General features: G+C 34.7%; 1 protein-coding gene across 43 annotated transcripts in view; it reads left to right on the top strand.

Moving 5' to 3' along the window:
• Positions 1 to 698: 698 nt before the first annotated feature.
• Bent (projectin protein bent) overlaps positions 699 to 11,958 on the top strand; it is a 96,175-nt gene continuing 84,915 nt past the window's right edge. For 32 of the 43 annotated variants that reach the window (XM_070294243.1, XM_070294242.1, XM_070294234.1 and 29 more), the window contains exons 1-3: positions 699 to 1,231; positions 10,751 to 11,266; positions 11,690 to 11,711. In XM_070294243.1, coding sequence (XP_070150344.1) covers positions 10,954 to 11,266; positions 11,690 to 11,711 — 335 coding nt within the window. In that variant the 5' untranslated portion in view covers positions 699 to 1,231; positions 10,751 to 10,953. Of the gene's footprint in view, positions 1,232 to 1,293; positions 1,539 to 10,750; positions 11,267 to 11,689; positions 11,712 to 11,958 lie in introns of those variants that run through there. The other 11 variants (XM_070294251.1, XM_070294252.1, XM_070294249.1 and 8 more) reach the window with 3 other exon arrangements.

Below are 11,958 nucleotides of genomic sequence, written 5' to 3'. Positions count from 1 at the left end.
CCAATTATCGTGATATTGTCGCCCCGCAGTAGCTATTCCTCAGAAATGTTATTTCTCTTCACGAGAACGACGCGTCTGATCAGATCGTACTGTTATCACTTATCGGCCGTGGTCTCGTACGTCGATCACGATTATATAACATGCTTTTTATTTCTGTTTTTATTTTATTTCGTCGGTTATCGTAATTTTCAAAATCTTACAGAAGAAATTAGAAAATATCTTAAATTAAGAAGCAAGAAATAATATTCTAGAATAAAAACTAAATTTGAGGCGGTAGTAAAAATGTTTAAAAAATTAACAAACAATAAGTAATTAAATTATTCAACAATTAGATTATATCTTCGCGTGATTTATTTGTCGATAGAATTGAAAGAATTTTTTTGATTATACCTTATTGTTAATTTTAATAAGAAGCTCGCGTTAGTGAAAAGCTTAATAATAATTCAGATCGCGGTCGAAAGATCCATTATCAGTAGCGGAAAAATTAAATTTTATCAAATCTCTTAATTAAAGGTGTATGAGATGATTGATCGGGAAATGGAAATCGAGATTGTCGATTATTAGATTCCACCATAGAACTACACATCAGACGGATGGTAGTTATACAATATCAATAGCGTCGCGGCACCCGCGGCCGCGTAGGTGTGTGTGACTCGGTAGGAATGTAAGACATAGATTTCTCGGTTGGGAGCATGTTGGCAGTGGTGGTAGCTGTGGTCACGAGAGGTGGTGGGTGAGACTCGAACCTCGAGGTAGCATCGCGATATCTCGCGCGTTTAGTTGGCGCGCGGGATCCCGGCGATTGGGACGGTCGAATAAAGACACTCCGTGCAAGAAAACGAGAATAGGGGACAAGGGAGATATACAAGAGAAGCAAGAGAGAGAGAGAGAGAGAGAGAGAGTAACGAGCGACCGCACGACGAGTTACGACGACGATCCGAGACGAAGACGAAGATGACGATCGAATCTCTCTGAGAAAAAAAAAGAAGAAGAAAGCTTCTCTCCACAATTTTCCCAAGTTCTATTCTCGCGCGAGCTTGTAGAATTCTCGAGTCGAGTGTGTGCGTCTCGTTTATCCGCCTCGGGAGGGTTGAGAGTGATCCAGGAATATACTCGCCGTCGCAGGTGTCGCCGAGGAAACGCTCGATTTTAGAAAGGAAGGGAACGTCCCTCTCTCTCGGAAGGAAAAGCGCTCATCCTTCCCCTAGGATATCCGGATACCCCGCTTCAAGTAAGTCTTGATGATGATGCGGATTTGATTGGATGCGGATGTGACATTGCGTGGGAGCGTGCGCGAGTATTATTTCACGCGTATCAATGCGACTTTTTCCATATCTTGTTCGAAAGTGTTCAGTAACCTTCTCGACCTTCTCCCCCTCCTTTCTTCTTTTCATTCTGATCGCTTGTTAACGATCGCGTGTGGATTAGTGTCGAAGTGTAAGCAACAAGTGACGGACTATCTATCGGTTTCGCGCACGCTCACCCACGCGAGTGATGCGCCATTGAATTTTAATTGAAGGGACAAGTGAATTAAGGAGGTATGTCACGTTCCTTCATGACATAAATTCCAGTCATCCTCTGTGGATCACTTAATTACTCTCCCGTAGATAGTTATTATTCGCTTTGCGATGATAATATAATTAATGTCATTTTACGATTTCTAATAAAAGTCTTAGGTATAAATAAGTTGTTTGATTTATCTTCAGATTCTGAAGTAATATTAATAACATAAATTTGTTTCAAAGCTTGAATTTATTAATTTAGTAATGTGTCGTTCCATGAAATTGAGTATATTCTGAAATCAATTCTACATTTGTGTGAAGCGTGATAAACGTATTTCATCATCTGTATCTACATATTTCTTTTAATATTCTTAATTTAAAAAAAAAATTATATTAAAGAGAAATTAAGTATTAGTCCCCGCGCGAATAAAAAAAGCAAGTAGTAATGATCGATGATTATCGCGACGGAGAGCGTTGATAAAACGCTGTAATATTTACTAGCTATTGTGTAGATTTTGCACAATTTATAAAATAGAAAGATTAATATTCTAATGAATTTCTACATGCATACCTTCCCACAGATTTTTTTATACACAATTTACAATTTATTTTACTTATTTTATTCCATTACATATTTTTTCTATTTTATATATTTTGTGTTTTATATAACTTTATTTATATTAAAAGAGTGGGAGAGAGAGAGATAAATTTTAAGCAAGGAATATAATTGCGAAAACAAGACGATCGTTCATCATGATGGCATCCCTTAAATTATCATCTAATAATTCTTTTAGATAAATCATAAACTCTAATCGCGTTCGATTATAAGCACAGGAGTAATATTTTCTAGTATTCGCATTTCTTTTGAATATTTTTCCACCACTTATTTTCATCATCGAATTCTCCTCGTTATCTCTCATGCAAGTTTTTAAAGATTACCTAACTAATCAAGAGCTATTGAGATTCAAACTCCTCTTTCAATAAGCTTTCGGTCTAGACGGATTTCTCGCTTTTACATGACTAATCGCCACGAGTTCCGTCGCGGCGGCGCGGCCGACTATTCGTATAGACTACTATCTAGGTATCTAGGCTCGGAGTCCACTTATTTTTAGGAGGCCGTAACGTGAGGAGGAGCGGTTCGTCGTTCCGACGACCATCTTTTCGCCCATCGTTGTACCATCCGTCGTTCCGTCCATCCTCACGTCATGGTGCCGTCCGACGCATCATTTGCCGCCTCATCTTCGCGTTGACAATCTTTCGCAGCTCGTATTTATACGTCAATTTTGAGAGACTTTAATGACAGTCCTATTTACCTATGTTTTCCTCCATCATGCATGTCATTATAATTACGATCGTCCATTCAACGTTTTTGCGTACATCGATATTTCATTTCATTTTATCGATATTTTATTTTATTTTCGAAGATTAAGTTGCATGTTGATACTTTATTTTGCAATATTTTGGAAATTTTCTCTGAGAGAGAAAGAGCTAGGATCTCTATTAATTATATCAAAATTCTATGAAAATGAGAAGTTAACTTTATATAAAATTGAGTCTCGCTGTTTTCGCCATTGTAGACAAGTGCTATAGTTCTTCCCACCAACTTTGCAATCACTTAGAACCCAAGAATGTGTTCGAACGATTTAAAAATATCCTGCATATCGCAAGTTCCGCGAGATTCGACGAATCCGGGGAAGACAGCTGGTCGAATAAGAGCATGAGAAAAAGACGAATCAATACGCATATCGTAGAGAAATCCAGAAAATCTGATTAATAGATCGATATTAAATCAATCGTTAAAATTAGATGTATTTTTGGAATCTCCGCTGTGCGAGATCCACATGATTTAACATTAAAAATATGCCCATACACAATTATTAATATACTATATTAAATTAGTTTAATATTTACAATAGATTAAAATACAAGATATGAGCGTATATAATTTTCTATTACAAAGAAAATAATTCCCATATTTATTTTTGATATAAATATTTAAAAATAACATCGAAATATAAATAATTGTGAGAAAAATTTAATTAAGCTATCCTATAAGAGCTAGGCAAGATTAGTTTTAATTTTTTTGGTAATTACAAATGTTAATAATGATTTTATTAATATTTGAATTCGAAAAAAATTTTTAGCATCAGATTTTCATTTATTTTAAAAATATTTTTTTCCCCAATGGTATATAAAAACTACTCTATAATCAAATAACTGATGTTATTAGATACAAATATATTCATCTGTAATCATCTATAAATTTTAACTGATTAATCATTTGCATATATGTATATCGATGTATTTCTGGACGTATTGTCGGCCAAGCGGCACGTTTCACCTGTTGATTGTCAAACTCAATCATGATTAATATATGAAGTGACTAATATATTATTCTTGGCATTGCACTCAATTATTGTTCAAATCGATAAATTTGTCAAATCCATAATTAATGCGCATAATTAATCAATGTTAATCATGATAAAAATAATTAATAATTATATTATTAATTCTTACATTTTATAACAAATAATGGCAACGACCGAGAAATATATTTATATTGAATTGTTTAATACTTTATAATTAACCTTTTTAATTAATGCCTCAATTATCAGATATATCAACATCTCCTTTCAATCAACTATTCCATTTCATTTACTTGACTGCCGTTTAGGAGTAATTGAATCTAAAAGTAATAACAAAAATACGATTTAAAAATCAATCTGTGTTCATGATTTTCTTTCATTGCGAGTGCAGTTGTATATTAGATGAACATTGGAGTTGGTCGTCGATGACTGAGCGCAGAGGCAAGAGCGTAAGCAAATTCCTTGGTAGTTTCGCGATGAAATATCAGAAGAGAGATTATATTTATAACAATAGGTGTATCATTAGAATCATTTAATTAAGATATTAGTTTGATCTTGTTCTTCTCGCTCGTTAATATTGTCGCGCGTTTTTTCTCGAGGCCATGTTCTCTGTTGATTGCCGAATGAGTTTTATGCGTGCATTTTTCATGAGGGATTTTCCGAAGCAGCGTAAATTAATAAGTGGAATATTATAGCGTACTACTCGTTTAGTGTTCGATTATTCGATGTTGAAGCGTGTTTATTTTCCGTCATGTCAAATCACAGAAAGAGGATGTTTTAAAATTTATTATTTGGATTTATCAGATTATAGATTTAGATTTATCAGTCTTATGTAAATGAATATGAATGCCATTTTTACGTAGTGATAAAAACTGAATCCTTTTGATAGGATTAATTATTATAGACATATTTCTCTTTCTCTCTCTCTCTCTCTCTCTCTATTTCTTCTTTTCTATATTTTTATTCGGGTACTTACTAAATTATTAATATTAATATGCTTTTCTCTTATTGTTTATTAAACAATATTGTTATTTATTTAATTGAACAAGTCAAATAGTTCTTGTTTTATTTTTACGATATTATTTTTTATTAATATGGATAATATATAAAACATGTTGTTATTAGAAATGATCCAAGTGAATCCTGTTTCAACGCTGCGACATTAATTTACATCGTTCTGCCAAAAAGTCGAATACGTCTGTTTATACGATTTCTCACGTTTTATCGCGAAAAGATCGGGACGTCGATCGGTGATTTCAGTGCCGACTCGTTTGAGTCAGTCGGCGAAAATAGATCACGGTGCGACGCAAGTAACGCGGTCAGTAGTATAGACAGAAAAGAGTGCGCCCGCGAAAATGCATCGCTCGACTAATAATTATAACTTTCACGAATAGTTTAATTCCGAATGTAACTCGAGTGTGAAGAAGTGAATCGCTGTTTACGTGACAACAATTTCTTTAAACGACGTTGAAATCCTCAAAAAGATTGATTTCAAAATTCGGATTCTCGATTACGATCCCCAACAATTTGATTTAAAAAATATTAATGTAATCTAATCTTTCTTATTTAAAAACCAAATTTATTAATTAATAGATATATTAATTAAAGCAAAGATTTTAGGAAAATTATATATATATATACGACAATAAAATTTAAAATATTTTATTTTAACCTTTATAAAAGATGACATTATTTTATAATATTTTTGTATAATTGTAAAAATTCTTTTTTATATATATTTTTTTTTTCTAAAGAAAAGTATGATAAACAAAATATGAATCATTCTCTCACGACAAAGTACGTTAAATACGTTATATAGATTGCTAAATTTTCGAATTACTCATTTCACGTGACTGTTGAAGGTTAATATGTGTGTCATAATAATCGTGTTAGTCATGATTATAAATGTTACTACAGTTAGTTCGATTAAAATAGATGCAACGCAGTATATCGAGGATTATTTATTTATGTTTAGTAATTTTCATTTAAAGTTCTGTAAACGAATGTGTATTTTGACAAAAATTTTGACGTCACATTAAATTTTATAACATCTAAATTATTCGATTATTTCCGTGCGTTTTATTTTGGTATAGGGACATAAACACGTGATGCTCGATAATTTCACGATGGCAAGGAAAGAAAATTGTTTCGACCCACGTGGCTTAGAGCTTTGCCAGAAGTAATTACGCCATTTTACCATAAAAGTATACCGGTTTATTATCAGATACCGTGGACATTTATTCTCAACATGAGATTATACTGCAGCGTTCTATTCTTAGTTTAAATATGTTTCTATCTATATTTTCCTATTTTATCTTTTATTTGTTGTTAATAATTAATTTTATAAAATTAACTAATTATAAAATAGATATCGTTGCCTGTATCTTGTTTTTATCACATATATTTTTGGAAACAAGATAAATTGTGTATTTATCTTTATTTTAACTACAATATATCTATTCAGATTTTTTATTCATTAGATCAGCATCCCATTATATACTTAATGGCAATGTGCTACTTCTTTATTGGGTCACAATGTCATCAAATATGCATTGTATCACAAATAGCCGGCAGAATTATGCCAAAGTGAAGCAACGCTTTCTATATAGTCAGCAAAAATATTAGGTCAGTCGAAGATGCCGACAACATTTCTCATATACAAAGCATCTATATTACAAGAATTTAATAGATATATTTCTCGATCGATATTTTCACGAATTACGTTTTCAGAAATTATTTGTCTGACGCTTCTTGTTTGCAAATGAATGCGATGTATATTATTTAATACGATGTTTTTGACGTTCATCGACTATTTCTTTTTTATTTTCTTTTTTTTTGCTTGCCATAAATAATGTCTTCTTGTTAAAAAAGTATGTTCTAACAGAAACCAAGGATCTCTCTTTCTACATATATACAATAGTATGCATGAATTGCAAGGTCTTTTTTTTTTAGTTATTTAAATCATTTTACATTATTTATTTAATTTTTAAAAGCAGCAACATTATTATACCATATATATAAATCAAGAGAAATAAACACACACGTTTGATAAGAATTAAAAAGTCGACGCAATCTTAAATTAATGAAAAGGTTGGAGCGTAATTAGATCGTATTTAGATAAGATTAATTGATTTTAATCATTATTTCAAAGTATCTCGTTATGAATGCGTGTGGTTTATAATATAAATATAATTCTCTTGGTCATTCTTATCTATTTTCTTTCCGAAAGATGGGATCGGTCGGATGACAACCGCGCGAAAATCAGACGAGCGAAAGAGGCGGAATGCGAACTATTACGATGTGCAGTAATCTCGGGAATGCATACGAGGCCGTTTGCCAAGTCTTACCGTGACGTTGTAACACCCGTTCCCCGTTCGTTTTGTACGCCGTTTCGCCGATCCGTCAGACTCCTTCTCGCGTGCATCTGTTCGCTCTCGTCTAAAATGATCAACCACTGGCTGTAGAATCGCGCGTGTCAACGATATGTATCTCGTATTTTTATATTGTAATACAGTTGTAATACAATTTAATGCTCTTGTTATTAATTAATTAGTCTCTTTTTTTATTACAAATTTTGATTAAATATTAAGTAAGCTTGCCTCCGAAGTTCCCCTCGCGAGAAAAACGACGACGGAGATAGAATTTAAATTTTCGAACGTTCGAAACATTGATTTTATCAAATTTGTGGCCTCTTTTTACGCATAATGGCTTGTTTATTTGGCACTCTTCGAGCCAACAGCCAGGCGTATCATGTTTCCATCGCCTGGCTGGAGCTGACATAATCGGATGATTTGTTTCACAATTTTGCGGCTTGAACGGTGGCAGCCGACCAATTACGTGGATCTCACGTTACCGGAAGGATACCGTGTCATGTCCCGTCGTCTACCTTTGTAGTTGGCAGTCTTTTCCTAGAGCGCGGGCGCACGTAAAATTAATTCATACTTTCCGAAACGATTGTTATTTATTGCCGACAGTTACAAAGCTTCTCGATCACGCACATTCAAGATGACTGTCTTATTTTACATTTATGATAGTCGTTGTTGAAAATTGTACAATCGCCTGAGATCAATTAAGCTTGCAATATTATTCTTGAAATCCATTCATGTACATCGAAATTACTACTATTTTTTTTTATCTATATTATTTCGGAAAGTAAAATAATTAAAAAATTAATCCTTTTTGTATAGATACATCAATATTTTTCTTATTGTTTTTTTAAACTTTGTTTACATCGATATCTCTTTCGTGATAGTGAATGATTTGTTCATAAAGTTTCTTTTTATGTTAGATATCAATAATTTTATATTTACGAGTAACTAGAAATTTATTGATCTCGCCGGGTTTAAATCGTTATTCTTTGTTTATTTCTTCTTAATTAATTTCATATGAATTTACTCGAAGTCAATACGCAACTTCAATTTGATTCTTGGAATAGAATTATTATTTTTGTACGCGACAATACGTAACTACGAGAATGAGGCAAGTTTTATCAAGAAATATTATGTATTTAATCAAGGTGTTATTGTACGTCATTTTTACGCTGCTCTATAACTGGCGATCGTTTAGGAATCGACACTCCTGGCACTTGGAGGTGTCGTGCGACGATCTCGGGGTCTCAAAAGAACGATTGTCCGCACTTGAGCGAACGAACATATTACATCCGACGGGTTGTATCGGCGACCCAAATGTATACGGCTTCTACGGTTAGATGCCAAACATAATAACCGATTACCAAGATAACTGGCCCAACCTATTTTCGAGCCAAGAGTCGCATTAATAATAGTCAGCCTTACGTCATCCAGCGCGGCTCGCTCCCTCGGCCTTGGGGCGTCGCGCGGGAAAATACACCCGCTCGCGCGAATTCCGCGAGAAAACTCGCCGCTCGCGCTCGCTGCTCGCTCAATTTACAGTTAAACGCGGTGATGCTAATGGTTCTTCACCGGTGAGGATTCGGGCGGCCCGATAAAAATAGGCCTGACACTTGTAAATTATGAGGTCCTTTCGACGCAACGCGCTTGAGGGAAGGCAGGCGTCGCTCACACGCGTCGAGTATTTCGCGCGTGGTATTATTATATTAATAGATCGACGCAAAAATAATTTGTAATTCGTCTCTTTTTAAAGACTTTATGTCTCTCTATGGACCTTTATTACGATTCTTATATTTTTTACAATGCAAAAGAGACAGAGATGGAAAGAGAGCGAATAATTATTATTATTGATAGAATAAATTTATATCTATGATTAGTAATTTCAATCGTTGATGACGTTCGTGTGTTTTTATGTAAGCGGTAAATTAATAATATCAAATTGTATTTTTTCAATTTCCAACGATTATTGATTTTAGTTGTTTATTTTAAGATATGATTATGAAATGATATTCATTGCGCACATGTACGACTAACTCCGGCATAGTTCTTGGAAAACTTCTGTTTCCGCCACTTCCAGAGCGATCTGAAAATACAGACGCGCTCGGCAAAATATATCGCTATAGCGTCCTCTATTCGCTCTATAAACCTTACCGGAACGGTTAGCACGCACAAGCATTATTTACCGTCGTATTATTTTGGAGGGATTCGCGTTTTCGGTAGCAGCAGTAGCTGAAAATCTTAAACGCGAGATCGCGTCTTACGGCCAAGAGCGATTTCGAATCGTTTCACGTTTCCTTGAATTACGTAAACGCGTATTTTGAATTTATTGCACGCGATAAATCATTTCTGGACGTTTTTTCACCGTCTGCGGCCGAGGCGTCGCCTCGTTTCGCCATTTCCTGGCGATCTCTCCCTCAAGACCGAACATTGCAGCGAAGTCGATCTTGACATCCCGGGGACGGATGTTTTGTCGCAATATCAATGAGAATGCGTGACTCGTTTTTTAAGAGCTAATGTTTTTTTTTAACGTCTTCAAGATTTTATATATATATACGGCTGGATCTTTTTCGCAGTTAGCAACAACCGAGATTTAAAAATCATCTTGTTCTAAAACTATCGAGTATCATAACGTACTTCAGGGCGTTTTATTGCGATATTAAACAGGATACACGATTCGTCTTTTAGCCGATCTTTTTTAACGTTCTCGCAATTTTATGGCTAAGTTTTTTTTCGCAGTTTGTGTAATAATTGAGATTTAAAAATTGTTCTGATCTGCAAGTTTCGTACGTAGGCATCTTATTCGCCTAGAATGAATACTATTGTAAGTGGGAACTTTATTACGTGATGCTTCGATTATAAGGCAACGTTAAAAAAGACTAAATATAGGCATTCGCGCAAAAATAGCCGCGCTTGAGGCAACTACAGGTGACAACTGCAGGTTCAGGCTGCCAAGGTTTACTGAACCACGATAACAGGAGGCTCGAAGTAATATTGATGTTGTCATGTCGAACTTTGAACTGCAAATACAAGCGAAGCAGACAAACAGTTATCTCGATATCGAGGCAATAGTCATTTAAGAAATTAAAAGTTTTTGATACGCAAAATATCAGAAATTAAAAAAAAAAGTAACGATATTATATTTCTGTTTTTTAATTTAATTTAATTTAATTTAATTTTAACTCAATTGTGCGCTCAAATTATAATTAAATATTAATTATAATTATATATGTAGAAATTTACATAAAAAAAAGGTTATAAGAGAGAAAATAATGAAATTTTTATTAAGAGAGTATCGATTTACACAAACGGACCTCTCTTTATTATTCTTTTTCCATTCTTCTACTAATTTATTTAAAAGTTATTGATGTAAAAGAGTGGCGTTGTTATTCATCATTTTCTACAATAATTTATTTAAAAGTGTTATTGAAAGCAGCGTAATAATTTTTAAAATTTTATTTAATCTCACATTTCTTTTTATTCTATAATAATCAATTCTGCATCCTTTCGTTTTCAGTACTCCGAAACGTCTGCGATTGACGAGCTACGGTAGACATCGAGCTCAGGAAGAAACCGCGAAAGCAGGTTGAATGGTGCTGCAGGTCGGCGCCATTTGAACCGACGTGCCAGGCGAACGGGAACAGATTCCCCCCACGATCGCGCGAACGGGACCGGGTGTCCCACAGTGTGTAGGGACAGGTGCGAAGGCGTGCCTCCACGATGGGGGTCGCCGACGACTTCGCGCCCAGCTTCACGCAGAAGCCGCAGCTGCGGCAGGAGGACGACGGCAACCGGCTGATATTCGAATGTCAGCTGGTGAGCTCGCCTAAACCCGACATTGCCTGGTTCCGCGGTGAGACCGAGCTCAGTCAGGATGACAGGACCAACTTCAAAATGCAGAGCATCGGGACCAACAAGTTTCTGGTGGTGCTCGAACTCGACGACGTTATCGAGACCGACGCCGGCCTCTACAAGGTCAAGGCGAAGAACAAGATGGGGGAGGTCGCCGCCTCTATCAACCTCAATTTTAGTCGTAAGTTTTTATATACCGATTATTTCTCATCTCGCGGTATTTCTTCGAATAATAGCGATATTTATATAAAAATAATTATCTAGTCTAATCTATGCGAGATATATTTCACTCGTGGCCGATCTATATTTGTCTTTATCTACTTCTGTTTCTAGAAACAGGATCAGTTAAGTTATATGATTAAAGTTAATGAATGTTGGTTAAACTGGCTAATTATAGTGTTTAAAACGAGAATATTAATTTTTTTAAATAAAAATAATGTCGGAATTAATTTTACATTAAACGTGGAAAATGAAAAATTTCGACACACTTAAATATCGACTCTTGATCGATAGATATTTGCTTATACAAGTAATATTTTTTATTTGAAATTTCTTTAAATTCCATCCTTTCTTGATTAATATTTCGCCGTTATATCTTTTCTAGCAATGGATGAGCCTAGAGAGAAGTAAGTCAGTAAAGTTTACATTGAAAGGATGACTCGTTTGTCGCTTCTCCAGGCTCTATTTAATTAATTCGTTTTATGCTTTTTGCTTACGCATTAAGTAGTTTTTATTATTTCGTTATATTTCTGCTTTATCTTCTTTCTGCGTTTCTTTTTCGTTGTCTTTCGTTTTTTTATTTATGATTTTAGCTGCCGATCAATCTATCGCAAGGAGGTGAGTGTGCCGCTTACGCGCTGTTTTTGTGATTAA

The sequence above is a fragment of the Polyergus mexicanus genome, unplaced genomic scaffold, assembly GCF_030449975.1.
Source record: "Polyergus mexicanus isolate NDT 795.1 unplaced genomic scaffold, iyPolMexi1.0 SCAF_4, whole genome shotgun sequence".
NCBI lineage: Eukaryota > Metazoa > Arthropoda > Insecta > Hymenoptera > Formicidae > Polyergus > Polyergus mexicanus.
The sequence above is the reverse complement of the archived record's forward strand: the minus strand, read 5'-3'. Positions and strand labels throughout refer to the sequence as shown.